The sequence below is a fragment of the Tetrao urogallus genome (genome assembly GCF_951394365.1).
Source record: "Tetrao urogallus genome assembly, chromosome: 1".
Lineage (NCBI taxonomy): Eukaryota > Metazoa > Chordata > Aves > Galliformes > Phasianidae > Tetrao > Tetrao urogallus.
In genome coordinates this window covers 85,736,182-85,759,167 of record NC_136813.1, presented here as the reverse complement: position 1 = coordinate 85,759,167, position 22,986 = coordinate 85,736,182, and the positions used below count along the sequence as shown (strand labels likewise).

Sequence of the window (22,986 nt, the reverse complement as noted above, 5' to 3'; positions counted from 1 at the left end):
TTTCTCAACTTCGAGCAGCAAAGCAAGCAGCACAAAAATTGCTGACAGCTGTCTCATCTCCTCATCTCACTCGGCCCTCAGCTTTGCTGTGTTCTTCAGCAAAATGATCAGTGGGAACCTTACAGTCCTTCTTGAGTCTCCCCCTCTGATTGCCATTTGCAGTCAAACGGCATCAGTGGGTGCCCAGCAGTAGAGAGGATGACAAGAAGCACACTGCGTGCTTCAGGGCTATCTGGGGCACAAGTGACTAATGTGTGTTTACCAGTAAAGCATTCACACGTTCATTGGTAACACTGATTTTATTCAACCCCATGAACATAGCTGACATTTGTTAACACATCAGCCTGATGGAGCTGTGCTTGATTACAGTCTCCCTGCATATATATATATATGAGGATATAAATATATACAGAGCACACTTCAGAGCATTCAGAGCGCATATTCTACTGTCTCCAGCAGCAGGAAGGGGAGAGCATTTCTCTAATCTGTTGACTTACTTAAGACACACACATCCACATACTATATAAACATAGACACTCACAAAAGCACAATAATCTCACAAATAAATAAATAACTGCAGTTTGGTTCATTGCAGTGCCATCAGTAACCAACCCAACCTGTCTGCCCACTAAAAAGAGGATGCTTAGATGCAACAGCACAGCATCTCCCCACATGATGGGACAGTTTGAGGCCTGGAATGCATTCCAGTGAAGAGGCCTGAAGGAGCAGAAGGCCTCCCACTCCCTGCAAGCCTCCAGTCCCACTGCCCTTGGTGCAGCTCATGCCTCACCCCCATCACTGCACTGCAGTTGGCCACCCTGGGGAGGGCAGGTGCAGAGCTGGCCACCTTGGGGCACTACGGAGCCAGCAAGCACAGCCACCTCCTCCTCATCATAGCAGACACAGCGGGGACAGCCATCGGCCACTGGGCTGCCCACAGCCTGGCAGGAAGCAGGCACGGGGTCACAGCGCGAGCTGCAGGTGATGTCCCCACTGGGCTGGCAAGTGCACAGCTTGCGGGCGAAGTCGATGTAGAAGGACCTGCCCGTGGGGACATGTCTGTCACTGAAGCCTTGCATTTCGCAGTCATCCTGCAGGTAGGGTGGGCAGGCACAGGTCGGCACGCATGACGAGCAGCAGCCCCCAGGTCCTGGCTCGGGGCAGGCTGGACAGGCACTGGGATCACAGGTGGGTTTTGGGACTGCAGCACTGAGCAGCAAGCAGAACAGCCACAGGCGGAGTGTGCTGGTAGAATCCATGCTGTGGGGAGAAAAGAGGGATTGGTGTGGAAATGGGCCCCCGATGATTCTCATCCTATGACTCTGGTTGCCCCAGCTATCTCCTCTGGCTGTGGTTACATCCTTGCCCCCGTGCTCTGTTTTACACAGCTTTTGCCTGCAAATATGCATCTACTTGTCCTTTTATAGTGGCCCTGTGTGGAGCCAGGAGTTGGACTCAGTGATCCTTGTGGGCCCCTTCCAACTCGAGATATTTGTGATTCTATGACTTTTCATTCTACTAGGCTCAATTTGCTCAACAGAACCCACACCAGCCAACCCAAAGCACCACGTTTCCCATTTCCCAGCTGCATAGGTAACAGCCTCCCACTCACCCCATTGCCACTCTCCCCAGACCCTTGCAGGTCCAGAATGTGAGGCCCCCCTGCCCCCTGCCCAGCCCCCTGATACCTGCAATATGGACGGATGAGATGGCTGCTGGAGTGTGAGGTGTTGCAGGATCCCAAAAAGTGCCCTGGTGGCCAGCAGCACACTGGCCCTCTATTTATGTGTCTGCAGTGTGAGACTTGATGAGGGAGGCGGGGAAGCCTCTACAGCACAAAAGGTGCTGGGCAGGGCTGGGGAGATGTTTATCTTGCTGACTTCTTAGTAGAATGAGCAAATTGTTGGAGAGGTGCTCCCACCTTGCAGAGTAATGGGGTGAAGAGCAGGATTGTATGAAGTTTACTGCATGGAATTTAATAGCAACAAATGCAGTATTCTGCATCTGGGGCAACCTCAGATCTGTGTACAGACTGGGGGGCAGAGATAGACAGCCCTGCATAAGGGGGTCTGGGCATTCTGGTTGATGGCAAGCTCTACCTGAGCCAGCAATGTGCACTGGAGCCAAAAGGGCCAACTGTACCCCAGAGGGCACCTGGCCCAGCACTGCTTTGCTCTGTGTGACAGCGACAGGGCCTGAGGGAACAGCACGGAGCTGTGTCAGCGGAGGGGCAGCTCAGAGTTAGGGAAAGGGTCTGCACCACAGGGCTGTGGGCATGGAATGGGCTGCACAGGGCTGTGGGCACGCTCCCTGGTGCTGGAGTTGAAGGAGCATCTGGGCAGTGCTCTCAGATGTAGGATTTGAATTTTGGGTGGTGTTGGATGGAGCCTGGAGCTGTACTTTGTGATCCTTGTGGGTCCTTTCCACCTTAGAGTACTCAGTGATTCTGTGTTTTACAGCAGATTGGACTCCTTAAACCTGACAATCCCCATTCCCTGCTAGCTGTGTGCAGTGACTCATGCTCTGCTAAAACTGGACATGTGGGCCATGGTCCTCTTCATCCCAGGCCAGCTGCAGAAGCTCACATCGGCTGGCAGCCCAGGACAGTAGGGGAACAATCCGGTCTCTGCTGAGGCTGCTGTCTCAAGCAGCTACGCAATGTCTGGTGAAGGCGCTAGGCAGAATACATAAAATACCTTGACAGGGGAAGGGAAGTGAACTTGAAAGAGCAGTTAGCCGCAGGGGCTGTTATCTGCCTCCCTGACCACTGCGGGACAGCCCTATGGAAGCAGGGAGATGGACTGCAGGCAGTGCTCTAGCTCTGCTATCTCTATCCAGCTTGCCCTCTCCCTTAGTACATTTGATTTCTGCAGGGGAGCCCTAGGGGCTCAGTGGCTCTGGCTCCAGCCCAGGTGGAGCAATCCCAAAGCAATCGGAGCTCGTGCTAGCCTTTACTAGTTCTGGCAGCATACAGGAGCCATTGTAAAAGCACAGTTAGCATTCAGCTTTGCATCACCCTGTGCTGTATTGCAGCTGCCTCTCATGTAGCCCCTGCTCAGCTGTCAGCCCGCACACAGTGGCACAGCTGCTGTTGGCACTGCTGTTGTTTGGGCTTAGCTGCAGGGACTGTGTGTATTGCAAGAAGTTTCAGGGTGGCAGAAATCTGGGCTATCACTGTGTAGACATAGACAGCAACAACAGTCTGCAGCTCTCATTTCTGACACAAAGCTCCGCAGGCACCTTAAAGCCTCCCTAACCACCAGCAAAGGCATCTGAGCTGCCCAGCAAACAGGAGACTGTTTCCACGTGGGTTGCATTCTGGGGCTGGGGCAGTGGTCTCCAGCTACGGGCAGGTCAGGTCACCCCTCAAAGGTGCCCTAGGAATTGTCTCACATTGACCTTAAACCTCATGAGCTGTCTTTGGGACATGAGCTATCCCCATAAGGTCCTTGCTTAGGAAGTGGGGAACCTGGGGTTCTCCCAAAAAGGAGAATTCCTCAAAGAGAGACAAATGCCCCTGGCTGTTGAGTGGAGGCAGATCTTCACTCCTGCTGCACTGGAAGAAATATTACAGTTATCAGGAAGGTCTTAGTGCGTCCTGGGCTTCAAAGGCATCAAGAATCATCTTCAGTTCTCACTTTGTGGAGTTATGTAACATTTAAAGACTTAATTATGTGAGTACAGAATACATGCACGAACCGGTTGAGGTGGGAAGGGGCCTCTGGAGATCACCTTGCCCAACCCCAGCTCCAGCAGGGACACATAGAGCAGGGTGCCCAGCCCCACATCTTGGGGTTTGAAGGTCTCCAAAGAGGAGAGCACACAAGCCCCAGGCAGCCTGTGCCAGGGCTCCATTACCCACACAACACAGCAGTGCTTTGTGATGGGCTCCTGGATGTCTCCCTTTGCCACTGATTGTGGCACGTTTCACCGCACGTCTTTCAGTTTGCAACAGAGCTGCTAAAGTAAATACAGTACAATAAGGTTGATCTGATTAGTTTTTACTTTTTTTCTGGACAAATATGGTCATTACTCAGGCAAAAACTTGCAGGAGATGTGATAATGTTTGTGTAACTGAAGGGAGCAAAGGGTGGCAGAGACACTATTCCTAAATATAAATACTTCAGTATTCCTTAATTTAATAAAAATCTTATACAAACTAGATTAAATTGAAAATACGGACTAGCCACTTAGCAGCAAGCCAAAATTAGTTGTTGTCCCCTCAGAGGAGTTCCTGAGATGCAGGGAAAACTGCAAAGCTCTCTGCTTGTTTTGAGAGCAGCTCTCCCAAAGCAGGTTTCAGCAGCAGCAACTCTGCTTGTTCCCACAGCACTGGTTTCACATTTGATTTCATTTACATTTTCAGAGCCATGACAAATGCCTCTTTTGACCTTCGTTATCAGTTCCTGGAACACAATATTATGACAGAAATAGGACCCCTTTCCCCTTTGCTCCCTTGAAAATGAGCTCTCAGGCTGAATATTCATGAGCTGAATTATACAGGAAATTGGGACGTAGCCCCATCTCATGGCCCTGTTATCACGTTGTGAGAATGAGTCTCTGCTTCTCAGATGGGTGCGGCTGGCTGTCCCAGCCCAGGGGACGTGTGGCTGGCACTGCTGCCACCAGCCCTCTCAGGCCTGCAGCCCCACAGGAGCTCGCATTCCCCATTTGCCCAGCACCTTGTCCCTCACTTCCCACCCCTCTGCCCATCGCAGCCCTTGGATGTCACTTCCCACCCACCCTCCTTGTGCCTGCCCAGCTCCCCTCTTTTTGTTTAGCAGGGTGTCCGTATCCCACCCACACCCTGCTCCTCCTGGCTCTGTCCCTCCTGCTCACCCCAGTGAGGGAGTCAGATTCTCCCTCTGTGGCTCCCAGAAGGAGCCAGAGATGAGGAGCAGGGAGCTGTAGCATCTGCGAGAGGTGATGAGGGTCAGGAGGGTGCAATGAGACATGGCTTGTCCCCAGCCTTCAAGAGGAGCCTAGAGGAGTTGAGCTGCTCTTGTTGGAGATGGGCTCCAATCTCAGTGAGACCTGAAGGCACTCCTTCTCCTGAAGGCACTAAAACCTGCATTGGGAAACAGCTGGGCAATAACAACAGCAATCCTCATCCCAACTAACCCCTTGTTACCTGTCCAGCCCTCGGTAGCTTCATGTAACCACATATGGCCATCAAATGTAATTTCTTTGTTTCACTTCTTTTTAGTGATGCTCTGGCTGGCATCTAGCAGACACGCAGTTATTACATTACAATTTTCACATAGTCATTTTGAGAAACCATCAGCTGGATTAGACCACAAAATATCCTCAGCCACGTGTTTCATGCTCAGGAGGAGCAGCTGACCCTGCTGGAGGCACGGGGCTCAGCACAGCTGGGCTCCTTCCTTACTTCTTGTCATTTCTGCTGACAAAGGTGAGGAGGTCCATCGCGGTGACCACTCCAAACACCATCTGTTTCATGAAGGAACTGCCATTTCCACTGACTGGAAGCACGGAAAACACCAGGTTAGTGGAGGAGAATTTAAGGAAAAAAGGAAGAAAAGAAGAAGAGAAAGAAGAATTTTAAAAGCCACAGCCGTGCAGATTGAGGCTGCTGTTCATTTTTTAAGAGAAAACCATAAGTGGGACAGCAGCTGTCTCTGCCATACCTCAACTGAAATGACCAGGGCAGCCTCAACTCAGGTTACAGAGTTACATCAGGGAGGTTTAACTGCAAATAGTGCACTCTTATCAGAGCAGGACCCCTGACTTCTCCATTGTTTGTAGCCAGCCTCCATTCTGGTTCTGCTTCTATCGCTGCAAAACTTTTCAGGCTGAACTAATGAGACTCCTTAGAGCAGCAATGAGATTCTTTAGAGATGCTTCCTATTCTGCTCTAATAATGTCCTACACTACCATTAATAAAACAACATCGCAGCAATTACTTCAACTATCTGATGTTTTCCTAAAGGAAAATAAAACTAGCCACCAGCGTCCAAACACGAGGAAGAAGAACAAACTGTGAACATGTGGCAATAAGATACAAGGGGCTAACTGCGAGGGCATTAAAGCAGCAACACTGCTGAGAAAGGGAAGTCAGCCCAAATGTGTTTTTTGGTGAAAGAATTGAAACTGCGCACCAAAGGCAGATTTGAAAAAGAGGCTTTTGCCTGGCTGGGCTTGCAGGTGGCTTTGGAGCTGCAGGGGGGTCTGCAGCAGGCCACAGGGATGCAAGCAGATGGATTGGGCAGCTGGCACACAGCAGGTTTGGGGCTCCCATTTCAACAGCAGCCTGCTGCTGGCAGTCAGTACAGCACAAATAGTGCACGCTGCTCACTCAGGAACACCTTGCATGCTCAGTGTGTAATCCCATAAAGTCAGTTTAATTGCAGCCTTCAGCTCTAGTGTCATGCTAAACATGGGTCTTCTGACTATTTGGGTCTTTTTTTTTATTTTGTGTTGCTATATTTTAAACAAAGAACCTCCTCAAGACAAGGTCAAATTCGTACCTCTGCAAGTTTTATTGTACCAGAAAGATGTGTTAGGCCAGATTTGCAGAACTGCACCTACCACCATACCTGTTTCTATCAGGGGAATAGCTGCTGCTATGCATGCTTTATTGGACTCATCAAATGGTTTTTCTTCACTGGCAGAGCATTCCTATACCCAACCTCAGTCCAGGAAGGACTTATAACAGGATGTCTGAAGGTATGGTGCTCACAGTCCAACATACCTCTTTTCAGCTTTCTTAACTTTCCCCAGCCCTCCAGGAAAGGTGTCTGATAGCACACAACCATGAGGGCCCTGTAAAGTGATTTTTTGGCTCAGGCCACTCAGGGCACATTGGCAGGAGAACATTCCTTGGCTGCATCCCTTGGGCTGGAAGTAGGAACAGAGGTGTTCAGAGAAGATGTCACAGCCTCTGTGCATACGGAGAAGGTCTTTAAACAGTGGGATGTAGACTGCATAGTTTTTTCCCTTACACTTACATGCCTGAATTCCACCTAAGACTTTTCGAACCTATTCAAACTCTCCTTTGCCCCTGTCCTCAGGCTACTAATTCTGCAGCTATCCCTCAGTTCCCTTGTTTCCTCTGTTGCCCACAACCAGCAAAGCAGTGATTTGAATCCAAGGCCAAGAGACTAAACGAGTACTAAAAGCCTGAGGCTACAGCTGCACAGCAAACACACCACACCCCAGATGCTACCTACAGTCTGCCTTGCTTGTCATGGGAGGAGACCAAGTGAACACACTCCCACTTCCAAAGATGGGTTTCCATGGGAAACTATGAGATGAGGAGCTTCAGTGTTATTTTTTCACTGTGGAAACAACACAGATCCAAAGGGCAGGATCTGTGATATGCACCTGTGGGACACAGACAGTCACATCCTGGTTCCAGGCTCCACTGGCTAAGGTTTCCCTTTGTTCCCCTCATCCCTGCAGCATCGGGAAAGGAAATGGGTGAATAATTGGGCTATTTCAGCACTTTGCAGAGCAAGGTACAACTCCTTCCTGCAGAGCTGCAGATACTGCACATGTGGAGCAGCTGCATTGATCTCTCTCAAGTTTGTTTTGGGGATTTCCCTCTCCCCTCTCAGACATTTGTGCAAAGCCCTGACAGTGCTTCCCCTTTTTACAGATACCTACACTGCATTTGCTCGTGCACAACAATAGCAAAGTGGTCATTCTCTAGGATGCAGGAAAGCTTCCCAAGGCTGTCCTCCAGGCTGATCTAAACAGGACAGAAAGAGACATTTTACAATTCACTTCACATTTACAGAACAGAGATGAGGAGCCTGCCTCCCACCTGTGATTGTAGCCAAGTGAGCAGAGTGGACCTTCCTTACTCACCAGTACTGTTTTTTGGGAGCGTCTGTTGGCTTTGGCACAACTAAAATACACTGCTGTCTCCCTCTCTGAAAGCCTCTGTGAGCCAGCATGAGCTACCTCCAGCACCAACCATATACCTCACTCTATCTCTGGACTGCTGATGGTCACCCCACCCAGGCATCCCTCCAGGTCACACACGGGACCTGCCCAGTGTCCCTTCAGAGCCCATACCCACTGCCCAGAACTGTGAATGTCTGGGCTTTGCTCTCAGTGAGCACTGGCCAAATGTAAGAATGAGTGAGGACCTTCAAGTGCTTTGCTCCTGATGTAGAAGCTCCCGCATCTGAGCTCCACAGGGCTGGCAACATTTTTGCAGGTGCCTTCCCTGTTCTCATCTCCATGATGGTCACCCTCCCCATTTCTCTCCACCTTCCCCTCTCTGCCCTTCTCTCCCAGTTGCTCTCACACCTGAGGGTAGTGAAGCATCTCCTCCCCATCCCCAGACAGTAGAAGACAGCAGCCACAACCTTAGCAGTACCTTAGAGAACTGGTCGTAGATTACTTTTGTAACGGGGTCTGAGAACTGTGCGCTTCCAGCCAGCACTGAGGTCAAGGTGTTACTGAGGGTCACCATCCCCAGAATAAGTCTGCAAAGGAACAGAGCTTTCCAGAAAGCCAGGCCTGAGGTCAAGCACACATCTTGTGAAGTCAGTGTCTAACTTCCTGCTGCTGTGAGCAAGATGCACCAGCTTTCTCCTCACTTGATTTGGATCTTTAGTGGGCAGGGGTCCTATGGTGACAACCTCCTAGAATGACCTATCACAGAGAGTTGCCTTGATGAATTGTGTCTGTTTTTATTGTTAGCAAAAATAAAAGGCTCTAAACTTTCCAGTTATTCTGTTCTAGGAAACACTGAGCTCATGAAATGCCTGAAGAATTTATGGGATAGAATGTCTCCAGATTTTGACCCATATGCTTATTCTTCACAAGGAGGCGGATGGCATTTTAAAAATGTGCATCTCAGAATTCAGCACAAGTGCTCTATCATTGGATAAGTAGATAGGACTTTCTTTTTAGCTTCATGGTGGCTGTTTTTCCTGTTGGAATGGCCATCTCTGTACCAAGTAAAAATAGTTACCCTGATTCAGCAACAACAGGAGCCTGGTCGTATCCCTTCTCCCGAAGGATTTCAATTGCCTTTTGACAGCTGACTTCTGGGAGAAGAATGAGAGGGGCTGAGAGATTCAGTTTCTGCACCTTGATGTTCCACCACCTGTTGAAAGACAAATGGCAGCACCAAGACGTTACTCAGTGCTGCATGGCTGCGGGATGTGCTCAGGGTGGCAAGGCCAGTAGAGATAAGGCCAACTGTGCAGAGATATTCTGTCTGCCTGCCTGCAAAGCTCATGCTTTAAGCCTGTAAGGAGAGGCTGACCAGGTTCCTCTCCATCACTCTCCTCAGTGTACTGACAATGACTGTCACACAGGAGTAGAACAGCATCTTCAGAACAGAAATGGCTCCTTACTAGACTAATTGGAGAAAAGGGATATCTCATCACTGAGAATAGAGGAGCTGACTTTACAGCCTTCCGAGAGGGATCTGGAGTTAATTGCATTTTTTTAAAACACTAGGTGATAAAGCTTTCCTTTGAAAATAATGATTCCCAGACTCAGAAGGCTGTTACCCTTAGCACAGTTCATACTGGTGGAAGTTGTCTTACCAAGGCTTGTGCTCCTGGACGTCATTTAGGAATCCATTTTTTATCATCCATTTATCATTCAAGAACTTGGACCTAGAAATCAACAAAAAAAGAATGGGTCTGTGAACCTTCCACAAGCAGTCGTGCTCTGCTCCATGCATTAGACCACAGCACTGCCTCAGGGTTCCCATGATTTTTGCAGCTGGCTGCTTTTAGCCCCTTTTAAGGTCACTGGGAGCTGCAGGTGCTCAGTGACTCCTCAAAGCACGCCAGCTATTTGCGTTCCTAACTCGAGGCATGCAAGTTCAAAAACTTTAGCTTGACTGATTCCTGCTCCGTGCAGTAAGGCAACGAGAAGAGGAAATAAAACCCAAGTGGCCCAACAGCCAGCCCGTGCTGTTTATCGCTGCATTGTGTTGTTTCTTCATGTCATTTTATTTCCTGTGAGTTGTTTGAGGGGAAGTGGGAAACTCACATGTAGTTCCTGACAGAGTCAGGCAGGATGACGACGCAGCGCTGACCATCCTTCAGGTCCTTGGCAGCCTGCACGGCGACTGACATGGCACTGCCTGAGCTGCCACCTGATGGGTACCAAGAAGAGAGAGACAAGCACTGGGAAGGAAATAGCCTCATAGGGTAGGAAGAGACCGAGCAGGGACTGATAGGACATGTTCCTAGGATGTCTTGTGGCAATAGGCTTATGAGGCAGCAAGAAGAGTTCCCCTACGAACCTTATAAATCACCTCCTGTGATTCCTTCTGGCCAAGGGCTGAAAGGTTCAATATGGGGACATTCATATCATTGCTGCCCATATCACACCCTTTCTTTGGGTGAGGAGAACACTATGCCAAATCAAGACCTTCTGGTGAAAGCATTTGTCAATCAAAGATTAGCTTTAAATGCATGGTAAAGATTGGGAAGAAAAAAAAACAAAACATAAACATTACACTCATGCTTGGAATACCAGGCCGACGTGATGGAAAGACCTGAACAGTGTGTGTGTGTGTGTGCATGTGGTTTGCTGCACGTAGGGGAAGCAGGTCACTGCTTTACAGAGGCAATTTCTCCATGGGTAGTTTGAGTACTGGAAGTCAAAGTCATTCCACTATCTGTGTGCCCATTACACACCACGCTCAAGGCAGCACGTAGTTTACTGCAGGTTAATTAGCACTGGGTCACATTTTTCAAACTAATGGTGAAAGTCTCTGAAGTAATGCAATTCTAGCTAGCAATGAAGCTATTCAGAATTTATAGACGAGTTCAGCAAGTGGTTTCCATCGAAACATAGTGACTTTGTCTCTGCTAAGTTAAATCAACATGACAAATAGCTTGATCTCTCTCAAGGCTCCTGGGATGTGAGCGCTCACCCAGCTGTAACTACAAGCCTCTATATCGTCTAGTCCCAAGTGCAAAGCTATAGCTATGTACTCAGGGACAGGCAAGGCTGAAAAATGCTGATGCTACGTAAGGGCCCATAGAGTACAGGCAGGGTTTGCCTGAGGACATCTATTCACTTTGGGAAGCCCTAAGGATCACTTCCAGTTTGTTGGCATGAGGAGAAATACTCAATAAGAACATCTTACACTTACTTTACTTTCAAACTTTCCTGGTCCAAACCTGAAACCTCTAGTATGGCAGTAGTTCAAAGACAGAGATTATAGCCTCACACATTTGGTAGCAGAGGGACAGTTTTAGTCCACCTGTCCTATCCTGAATCCCAGTAATCCTTCTCTTCAGCCTATGTAACACTACACCAGGCAAAATTAGGCCAGAAGATCCATGTGCAAAAGCGTTACAGCAAGCGGAGAGTTACTGCTTCTATAATTATTGTTGACGATGAGCCAGATCCCAGACCAATGACTCTCTGCAATACCTTTAACATCTACAGAGATCTACATAATAGCCATTCAACCTCATTAACCTAGCAGACACAAAATGCAGAGAGCACCTACCTTTGGAATTGCTTTGATCCCAAAGCAATTAAAAGATGAGGTTGAAAAAGTTTGTTAAGAGAAGCAGCTGCTGTCATTGATGCTTACCACACAACAATCCTTCCTCTCTAATCAGCCTGCGAGACATGAGGAACGAATCTCTGTCATTGCATTTATACCATTGATCAACCACCTGAAGAGAAAACAAGATGGTCAGTTCCTGGAGGAGATTTTTCAGGCTGCCCCAGCTGTCTGACATCTGCCATGGTGCTGATTTCTACAGCACCTGGTAGCTTTGAGCCGCTTTCCACACTTGATGAAAACAAATGCATTTATCAGAGCACCCCGAGTCCTTGTTTGTGAGCACCCCTCTAGCCTTTCCAGCCAGAACCCTTTCCTTGGAGAATGGAAGACTGTCTGACAGGTCCAGAGTCAGGATGAGGGACAGAAAATGGTGGAAGTAGGTTGGATGCAAAGACAAAGATCAGGCAGAGGCCTCTCATCTCACAGGCACTTACTGATCTGTCCAGGACAGTGGGGATAAAGTCATGCCCAATGCCCTCCACCTCTACGGTTGTGTTGTTCGTCCTGTTCAACTCACTGGGCAGAGCGACAATGGAGCCCTCAGGGTCTACACCAATTATCTGCAAGGGAAGGAAATATTTTTAACCACAAAAGGAGTTCAAAAATAACATCTCAAAGAAAAAAATACCCACACCTTCATCAGTGACATTTTTGTTCCCACTATATTCATTAATATTACTATCCACTGTCTCCCAGCTTACTTTGCACTCTGGGCACTTCTCCTTCAACTTCCTCGCAACGCCAGTGACGGTGCCCCCTGTGCCGGACCCAATCACCACCATGTGGACCTTGCCTGCAAGTCAGAGAAGAGAGAGGCTCATAGGGACTCAGCCTGGCCACAGCAGTGTCTTTCTTTTGTCCAAGTCCCGTGTCCATCAGCTGCTACAATTCTGCATGTGGTAAGGCAGGGTTCACGCTAACAGGCATGGTGAGGAGCTTGGAGGAACTAGTTGGATTTGACCACGACCGGTCCTTCCTCAGCATAGGAGGCTGAGGATGACCTCCAGATTTCCCACTGATTGTCATAGTTTCTTCACAGTTGGCATCTACTGGTTTAACGGGGAGGGAAGATCTCAGCACCTCCAGCCCTCTCAGGCTGCACTACATTGGATCACAGCATGCATGTGAATAATGGTCACACACATCAACAGGAGAGACAGCTTGTCAGATAGTGTTAGTACCAGGGAGTTTGGTGGTACCAGTGTCAGTCAGATGTAGTGTCACTGATTTTGGAGAAATTATAGTGATTCAGGACTTGTAGGAGCAGAATCTGTGCCAGGCCTTCAGAGCCCTATGATGCAACTACACTGGGGCAAAAGGACTACTGGCTGCCAGCAGGAGCAAATCTAAATGTAATGGAAGGAAGGCTGAGATTCTTGTTTCTGCTGCTACCCGACTACAGTGCTATTACGATATCTGCCCTCCAGACAAAACCCCTGAATCTTGTTCACCTTTTGCACTGCTCCCAGTACTGGCAATAAATTTCACTTCTATCTGTACAGGCATGGGCTGAGATACTTCTTCATCCTCCCCTGGCTGTCACATCAAACGTTGTTAGTTTGTTAAGTTACAGTCTGATTTGATTTGCAAATGAGATTTCAGGATCTGATGCAACCCTCCATGCCCTGATGGATGTGTCCCCTCCAGTGAGGACTCCTGAGCCACCCTGTGCTCTCAGGTCACCTAAGTGTTGTATCAGCCAAAAGATGGCTCTTCCTGCTTCAGGAGAGCCAGGTTTAGTTCACTGTTACGTCTTTTCCCTCAGGCTTTTGAAATCAGAGGCCATAACAGGGAAGACGTGCAGGCTTAGGTGGATCTGGAGTGGGTCATGTGAAGTTGCTACACTCTACGTGTCAGTGTTATCAAGGATATCTTCCCTTACAAAGGCCCTCTTGGCCACTTCTATACCTTTCACTCAATAAACTATGTAAAACAGGCCTCTCACAGAGGGCTGTAATCCTGCACACATCTTCAGCATGGAGAAATAATGGTACAAACGGTACCTTCACACTGCTCCAGGATCTCCTCAGCGGTGGTGTCGTAATGAGCCAGAGGGTTGCTTGGATTTCGGTACTGTTTATTTCAACAGAGAACAGCATGAGTTATGGGGTAAAGCATAGGTCAAATACCGAACTAGCAATAGCTCCCGATGAGCCTTGCTCAAAACATCCAGCTGCCCCTCTCCCCTCTCTGGCAGCCTCTCAACGGCTGCCAGGTCACAGGTGTTCCTCCTGTTTGTCACCTCTGGACAGGTTTCTAAGAACATTTAGAACTTGTCCACACTGGAAGCCTAAATACTGGCAGCCTGTGAACACTCACTATCTGGTGTGCGATCCCTCTGGTGTGAGGACAGCGTGACTGTGCCCCACTCTGCACTGCCAGGTTTTGTGGTTTTGTTGATGTCTTTGCTGTTGGAGGCAGCAGTTCTTCAGCATTGCAGATGGCTGTTATTAACCTTTCCTGTTGCCTCGAAAAAGCTGAAAACACAGCCCTACAATACTGCTGAAGTGATCAGAAAATAATTAAAAAATACCCCATCCCTCTCAAATATTCTATTCAATTCTTTCTTCAGGATTCTTTCCTGCAGTGGGGTCTAACCAGAAGGAGAAGTACCCCCCTGTACAAGAGTCAGTGCTGTAGGAACTTCTGCTGTGAATCATCAGGCTTTGCCCTTTGCAGCATGATGTTTATTTCTGAGGCAGGAATGAGGCTGCTAGGTTGGTGTAAAAAGTGATTTTCAGGTCAAAGGTAAACCTGAAGCAACACGAGGAGCCTTTCAAGTGGGCAAGAAAACCCAGTCTCCCCCACCTCCCAGTGCTGGCAGAAGTGTTACAGGTTTGGAGGTGTCCCCGATTTTGTTTCTGCCACTGCTCTGTAAAGCAGATTATGTTTCATGCGCCATAAAATGGTAATTCCACAGTGGTGAAATCTGCCTCCCTTGCCAGTTTGACCAAAGGCCCCAGATGCAGGCCGACTTGGAGCATGCTCTATGAGCTGTGTTTGGGAAGCGAGTCCATGAAAGAGCTGTGTTTACCTGGTCCAGAATGTGAGAGTTTGGGATTTCATTTTTCAGCTTCCAGGCGACACGAATGTTAGACTCTGGAGCATCAAAACGGGTGCATGGGGTCCTCACAATTTCAACACCCAGTGCCTTCAAAATATCAACCTTTTGGAGGGAAGAAAGGAGATGTAAGGCAACCAGTCCCATGCAGTGCTGGTAATTTGAGCCCAAGCATTCATGGCAGCGTCAGATATCAGAGAAGCTTTGCATGCAGGAGACATTTAAGATTTGGAGATACAATGTCCAGTTCTTGGTTATGCTATCTTTGACATCCTTCTGGCACCAAGAGCCTCCTGCCTGCAGCTGACACATGGGTTCGAGCTTGGCTTTGTGCCTTGTCCTACTTGGGAACAGTCTGGGGACACAGAGGAGGTAGGTAACGCTGTGCCATTCTGTGGCACATGGGAGAGGAAGCAGGGTAGAGAATAGTGCCTGGAAAGCAGCTTTTGTATGTGTTGTGAGTTGAGACCCCGCATGCAAAGAGGAGCTCAAAGCTGTCTTTGCCCCAAGATCCCTTGTGGGAAAGAGCAACTACCATCAATCCTGGGATATTAATCCACTGGGAGGTGCAGCTGTCAGAGGTAGAGGGGGTCAAAGGAGAAGGGTGGGCGCATGCCACTGCTCCTGGAGGTGAAGCTCATGGCAGCTGGATGTGGCATCTGATCCAGACTGAGCTTAAGTGAGATTTATGTTAAAATGAATGGTACTTTGGGGAAGTAGAGAGCTGAGTTTAGAGCAAAGTCAGGGTCCAGATCAGGCTTCATTAACATGAATTCACAGTGGAAGGAAGGGATGCCATTCAGAGGGACCTCAACAGACTTGATAGGTGGGCCCAGGTGAATCTAATAGGTTCAACACAGCAAAGTGCAAGGTTTTGCACTTGGGCCAAAGGAATCCCAGACATCCATACAGACTGGAAGGAGTGGTCCTTGAGGGGAGCCCTGCAGAGAAGGACCTGGGAGCCCTGATGGATGAAAAGCTTAACATGAGCCAGCAGTGTGCTGTTGCAGCTCAGAAAGCAAATGGTATCCTGGGCTCCATCAGAAGAAGGGTGGCCAGCTGGGACAGGGAGGTGATTGTCCCTCTCTACCCTTGTGAGGCCCCATTTGGAATACTGTGTCCAGTCTGGAGCCCCCAGTACAAGAAAGACAGGGAGCTGTTGGAGAGGGTCCAGAAGAGAGCCACAAAGATGGTCAGGGGACTGGAGCACCTCCCATAAGAAGACAGGCTGAGGGAGCTGGGCTTGTTCAGCCTGGAGAAAAGAAGGCTGCGGGGTGACCTCATTGCAGCCTTTCAGTACCTAAAGGGGGCCTACAAACAGGAGGGGAGTCAACTCTTTGAAAGGGTAGATAACAGCAGGACAAGGAGAAATGGTTTTAAGTTGAGGGAGGGAAGATTTAGGTTGGATGTCGGGGGGAAGTTCTTTACTATGAGAATGGTGAGGAGCTGGCACAGGCTGCCCAGAGAGGCTGTGGATGCCCTGTCTCTGGTGGTGTTCAAGGCCAGGATGGATGGAGCCCTGGGCAGCCTGGTCTGGTATTAAATGGGGATGTTGGTGGCCCTGCATGTGGCAGGGGGCTTGGAGATTCATGATCCTTGAGGTCCCTTCCAACCCTGGCCATTCTGTGATTCTGTGATTCAGCTAACTGTTCATGGGCCCAAGGTGGAGATTTCCACCATCCCCAGGGCACCATCGCTTGTGTAAGTAACTTGGTTCAAAGAACATTCAGTGTCTCCAGGTTAAAGGAAATCATACCGAGATGGAGAAAGCAAGTGACTGGACAGACACTGGAAAGAAATACAGCAGGGTATATCAGCAGCCCCAGCACCCAACATGCCTCTCCTCTGCTCCCTCCAGCCCCCACATCTCTACAAACACCATGTTCAGCTAACACATGACACAAGCTGCGTCACTGACACTACATAGTTAGATCATTGCAGGATGCTTTTTTTGTCAAGAGGAAATCTTCTGAACTGCTACAGATATATGCCATATCTGCAGAGAAGCTCATTGCCCTCTAAAGGAGAGAACGGTCTATCTTTTGACGGGAAAAGGCAGATAAAGACAGAGAGAGAAATGTTCCCAGGCTGTGGGTAATACCATACAGAGCTCTGACCTTCTCCATGCTCATTTTCTCCGGCAAGACAGTGATGCAACGGTAGCCTTTCACTGCAGCTACCAGAGCCAGCCCGATTCCTAGGTGGTGGGGAGGAAAGCAGATCATTCAACAACAGCATTTGGCAAAGCCAACCAGCACACATTCTCTTCTCCTTCCAACATGCCTCTCTCCCACTGGGTTGTGAACACTACCCAGATATTTTCACTGCAAAGCTGCATGTGAGAGCATGCATCTCTTTGTGAGCCCTCTAGGACACACTCAGCACCATGAGGATGTTGTAACATGGGACATGATCTGTGATAACACTGGTGTGGCATAAAGTGCTTGGTAAGGCTGGAGAATACTTTCCTCCTGATACAAAGCCTAGCCTAGTTTCACTTTCCTCCTGATACAAAGCCTAGCCTAGTTTCCTTTCTCCTTCCATAGCACAGGAGAGAGGTGATTTTTTTCAGGAGTACCTCACCCTCAAATGCTCTCAGTCATGCTCTGGGGGGAGGGGGAAGGGGTGTGAAGCTGCATATCTCACCCTATGGCCAGCAGGCCAAGGGGATCTGCATGCCAGTGTCACTGTTGTGATGGATGGAGCCAGCTGCTTCCCAGCCAGACGGGGCAGCAGGAGCAGTGTGTCCCCAATGGGAGGGCACAGCAGCAGCTGCAGGGACATGGTGCTGCCCCACAAGCAGCAGTGGGAGCTGCGCATGGATGTGGAAACATTCACAGAAGGTTTGTACAGGATGGACAGTGCGGGGAGACTCCCCTGCTGTCTCCCACCATGATCTAGTGCCTGAGTGGCATGATGGTGACAAGGAGAAAAAAAAAAGATTTGTCTCCAGCCCATCAGGAAAACCCTCTTCGGGAATCTCTGAATATTCAAGCCCCAGGTTCTCCAGCTCCTCAGGCTATCTGCATCACCTCCGTGCCTGCACAGAGATCCAGAGGCACTCAGGAATTTCAGCAGTGAGTCTGCCGGGAGAGAGGGAAGGAGGGGAACGGAGGTGAGGACCGAGCAGGTGCCACAAGCTACCGATGCTACCTGTGTTCCCCGAAGTGGGCTCAATCAGCGTGTCTCCCGGTTTTATAATCCCTGCTCTCTCTGCGTCTTCCACCATCCTCAGGCTGATGCGGTCCTTCACGCTGCCTCCTGCGTTGAAGTACTCGCATTTTGCCACTGGAAATCAAAGGTGAAGCTCCCTCAGGGACAGGGTGGGCTCATCGCACTGCACCACAGCCCCCAGCTCCCAAAGTCCTCGCCGCTATCACAGATATCCTCAATAACATAGAGATTACAAGGTAATTGCATCCGACCTTAACTGCTTCCTTAATGCTGCAGGCTGCAAGCCTTTGTTTTTTTTGCTGGGTAAGAGGCCCTGTGTCGACACACAGCTCAGGAACATACAGCTGCTGGGTGTCCTGTTCCCCTTCTTGTATCCAAGAAACATACAGGACAGTCAGTGGGCATGATGGTGGTAATGGGATGACGGCTGGACTAGATGACCATAGTAGTCTTTTCCAACCTTAATGATTCTATGATTCCCTTGCTGTACCATGGGAGGGAGACAGCATCCCAGCAAATGGGATTCTGCCTCACTCTGCAGCTTGCCTGGTGCAGTCTGTACTAACTCCTCCCAAACAAGGAGGAAGGCCCCACTGTTCTGCTTCCAGCTGCACTTTGAGAAGGTCCCCCAGTGGGAAACAGAAATTCCTGGAGGCAGAGACCCAGAAATGTGCAGCTCCAGCTCAGCCTGCAGGGGTGGTGCAGCAGGACGATGACTGCCCCATAAACTAATAACCAGGAGTACCCAACATGTGCCACATGTGGCTGTTCCATCTCTTCTTGCTCTCCATACAGTCTCTTCTGAAGCCCCCTCTGCCACTGCCCCTCACCCTCACACCTCATGGCCCAGAAAAACCTGGTGGAAAGGGGAAACTCACAGAGCTCACACTTGAGCCCATAGGACTTCCCAATCTTGTTGACTCGGACCATGGGGGTGCTGCCAATTTTCTTCAAGATGTTGGGTAAAATCTTTGTTTCTTCTGATCTGTATTAATGGAGGGGGAAAAAAAGAAAAGTCAAATCAGAGCAACCATTACACAATATGAACCAAGCAAGATAAAACCTGAATAAGGTTCCAGCAAGACCTATAAGAGACAACCCAGCACCAAGAGAAAATGAATCTATCAAGTAATGGCAAGAAGAGTTAGTTGTGGTCTTTCACCACTCTTACCTTGAGTTAATTATTTCTTTTCACAAAAAATAATGTAGTCTAAATGTAGTAATTTTCTGAAATTACTTGTTCTATAAGGAGAAATTTATAACTATGTGAAGTTAGGAGAGCAAACAAGCCTCAAGATTACACAGAGCCCACAGAAAGCCATGCACAATCCAGACCGTTTCCTCTTTCTCCATCTTATCCAATTCAACCTCTTCTTTTTACATTTTCAGCCATCCCCAAGCAACCTTTTTCTTGCCTTGCTCCTGTACTTGCAAGGATAGCTCCAAGCCATCAGAAAAGTCCAGATGCTCCAAGGCACCTCAGTCTCGGACTGACAAGAGAGGGCTCTCTCAGCAGTGTCAATTGATTGCCAGATTTCAGGGTGTGAATGACCACCACCTGCTTTGGAGTTTTATGCCCTTGAAGTGATACTTGTGATGAATTCTGTCTGAATTTTATGCATGAACCTGGCAACATTTTCAACCAAGGGCTAGAGTTACCGTCTTTGTTTGCCAGCATGTGCTCTGAGTAAAGAAATGTAATGTCAGTCAGGATGCTTTTCCTTCTCAGATCTGCAGAACCCTGCATCAGTGGGCTCTCACACAGCTATGCTCTTGTAGAAAGTACAACAAAATTGATACATCCCAGCTTCACCTGTGACAAGTTAGCAGTGCACCTTTTTTTTCAGAGCAGCCTTATTATGCAACTCAGAGCTTCCTCACACTCCTGTGTGTTGAGTGAATTCTGCCATGAAGGAGAGAACTCTGGAGTTTTTTAACAAATAATTAAACTGAGCTCTTGGGTCAGGGCAATTCAGCCTTGTGGTTTTGCTAGGCTCTGTCAGCCTCTTAGCAGAAGCCAAGAAACACGTCACAGTAATAGCAACTAAGATGTAGAAAAGTTGTTTGTCCAACACATAGCTGAATGCATCTTGCTACGCAAACAGGGAAATGCTGTCCTTGAACTTTTTAAAAGGAAGAAAAAGGTTGATGAGGGCTGTGTTTATTGGGGCCACAAACGTATTGCCCCTGGTTGATAGTCAACATGTCTCTCTAAATGGGGTGACAAACCCCTACCCCCTCACCATTCAGCACAGTTCTCGCCTATCATCCTTTGAACCTTGAACCCAAGTTATCCTTGTGTGTTATTGCAGCCATGCAGGCAGGATGGCTGTCTGCTGACAGAAAGTCCATATGGTACAAGATGACACACTGGTTTACTTAAAGTCACACACCTCCCTGCAAGTTTTGCAAGCATGATAAATACACTTCTTGGAAGAGTACAGGGTAATGTTTTATTGGAGGCATTTACTGCCAAAAGCAGCCCCACTTCTTACATGTCAAGTTTAGGAATTATGGTGTATTACACACGTGCTGTTAACTCTCACTCCATGGAAAGTGTTACTGTGCACATCACAACATCTACTGTGTGCTGGTAAATGCGAGGCAGTAACTCAACAAATGAGTTTTCCCCACAGCTGAGCCGTTTTCCATCTGCCATAAGGCCTCTGAAATGCTCACCTCTTTCAGAGAAGCTGAGACACAGTGTGAGGAGACTCCAGCTCCCTCAGGTGGCCTTTAGCCTTCCATGAGAGTGACCTGAGAGCTACACTACACATCTAGACTGTAGGAAGTCAGTTTGAGAGTAGAAAGCAAGGTTATTTATCTACCATACCCAGTGATTGTGGTAAATGAGATGTTTCCATGCTACATGCACTCCAGCAAGGCAACCACAGTGAGCACTCCCCCAAAAGGAGATCTTCTTTCTCATTGTGGAGCAAGGCACCAAATTTTCAGCAGTTCTCATCAAGTTACTTTTCTAATCACTACCGTATTTTACTGCAAAAATAATGCTAGCACAGTCAGCTTCCTTTGTCAGGCATGTGAGCCCTGTGCATGTGCCCAAAGGAAGCAGGTCTGTGGATATCAAGATCTGTAGAAATGTCTTTGGTGCTCCTAAAAGATGTGGTGGGGATGTTCTTGTCCTGTAGCAGTTGTTATAGGTGTGGGGATGTTCTTGTCTTGTACCAGTTGTTATAGGCTCAGGATAGCAGTGAACAAGGATGTTTTTTTCTCCAGCATTTCTACTTTTACTCATGACATGTTATTTAATAAGAGGTCCAAAGGAAAAGCAGGCCAGGTTATAGCAGATCAGAACTGTATTAAAGACTATCAGAACTAGTCTATCTCTGTATTTCAGGGAAAATGTAATTAATATCCTTAACTAAAATAACATTTTGCCTTCTTTCCCTGATACTATCCCTTTCAGCCCCAAAACTCAGCTCGGTTTCATCTCAGAAAGTTCAGTGCATTTCTCCTATTCGCTGCCATCTATAGTTCATGCAGAGCAGGGAAAACAACCAGCTCATTCCACATGCTTCTGCAAAGTAAAATGTTGTGGTTGTCCCAGTGCTGTGTGATTCGTGTGCATTTTCATCAGTGCTATGCAGGGGCTGTGTTTCATTCCCTGAATCAGTGATGCCATGTGCGCCCCAGGTGGGCTCCAGGCCAGCAGTGCTACACCTCTCACAGGCTCTGGTTCCTCACATGCTGGATTTGAATTAGCGCTCTGGCACAGCAGAGATGTGTCTTCAGTTTCCCTGACATTTATAGGACAGCCTTATCTTTAATAGCCTGTCTGCGTTTAGTTTGCAGGGCCATTAAAGCACTTCTCGTCTAGTCACTTTGGCAGGCTTACCTCACCCTGGGAGGAAATCTGCTGCTCAGAGGACAGAACAGCCTCAGAGTGGTCACCTCACCTTGCACTGAGCTCTTCGGTCACTTACAAAGAGTGGGCAACCTCTGTACGTGTCATTTCTTTTTTAAAAGCCCAAGCCATAGTAATCAATTTTTATGAAGCATTCTAGTCATTGGTAGAGACTTTGCTAACATTCAAACAGTCTTACACGCTGCTTCAGACTGTCTGAATGAACAAGGGTAGCTGAATGGTATCCCTCCACTGATGAATGCATGGCAGTCACTGACTGCAGTGTAAAAAGGGATGAGTGTGACAGCAGTATGTTACAACTGGGAGCACCATCTACACATGCTTAGCAGTTGGGAGTGCCTTCACTTCTGCTGCTCAACACCAGACCTCACACAGTCCATTTTGCAGAAGCGCGCAAATCCCTGATTGAAATCTACCTCTGCAATATGTTCACCTTAGCTCTTCTAAAGCGATGCCTCAAACTAGCACATTCTTCCAAGTGTGTGCTGAAAAACATTGAGATGAGTTTTGAGCCACCAAATCTTTCTGCAAGACTAAATGGACTGAGAAATTCTAGATGTGGCACCGAGGGATGTGGTCAGTGGGCATGGTGGGGGTGGGCTGGTGGTCTTAGTGGTCTTTTCCTACCTTAATGATTCTATGATTTTGTACTCGGTGGGTTTTGCCTTCAGGGGAAAAAAAACACATGACCAGGGTAAAATATTGTCCAGCTACAGACTTCTGGTCACTACCGTTCTGGTGTAACAACAGGGTTTCCTCTTCAGAAGAGATTGACCTTCCTGTACTCTGAAATAACAAGCGTGAAAGAATTACTTACAAGGGTATACAGGTGTGTGGAGACTTGTTGGCAGGCGTTGCAGCTGTCCATGTGCACTTACTGGGCAAGTTGGGAAGAATCCATGTGCTATCACCTTTGCTTTCCTGACTTCCCAAGCAGCTGCCTTTCATGAGCAGGCATGCTTTGGTTGCCTCCTGTATAGTGGAATAGAGTACACAGTCATCTGGGAAGAAAAGCATGGCAGGCAGGCACCCATGTAATAATTGCCAAAGGTGAGAAATTACATTCACATTTGGGTATGGAAGCAGGACGGGAGCCCACTTGGGGCATCCCTACTGGCTTTCCAAAAACTTAATTCTGCAGATGAGTTAAACTGTGGAAATTGCTCTTTTGTCACATGTACATATTCTGGTGGATCTGGAGAAGGAGTCTGAGAAACAATTTTTGGGTTGGATGTTAAGAAAAAATCTGTTCTCAGAAAGAGTGGTAAGGCAGTGGCACAGGCTGCCCAGGGAGGTGGTGCAGTCACCGTCCCTGGAGGTGTTCAGGAGCCGTGTGGATGT

General features: G+C 48.3%; 1 protein-coding gene across 1 annotated transcript; it reads right to left on the bottom strand.

Moving 5' to 3' along the window:
* Window positions 1-5,385: 5,385 nt before the first annotated feature.
* Window positions 5,386-22,662, bottom strand: LOC306957931 (cystathionine beta-synthase-like; the record flags this gene model as incomplete). The annotated part of the gene is made up of 15 exons (XM_079549281.1): window positions 5,386-5,483; window positions 7,627-7,711; window positions 8,348-8,456; window positions 8,948-9,082; window positions 9,531-9,602; window positions 9,985-10,090; window positions 11,549-11,633; window positions 11,959-12,084; window positions 12,226-12,317; window positions 13,528-13,597; window positions 14,559-14,690; window positions 16,703-16,782; window positions 17,739-17,873; window positions 18,638-18,744; window positions 22,463-22,662. 15 exons carry the CDS (start codon window positions 22,660-22,662, stop codon window positions 5,386-5,388), a joined length of 1,632 nt encoding a protein of 543 aa, XP_079405407.1.
* Between the last annotated feature and the right edge of the window lie 324 nt (window positions 22,663-22,986).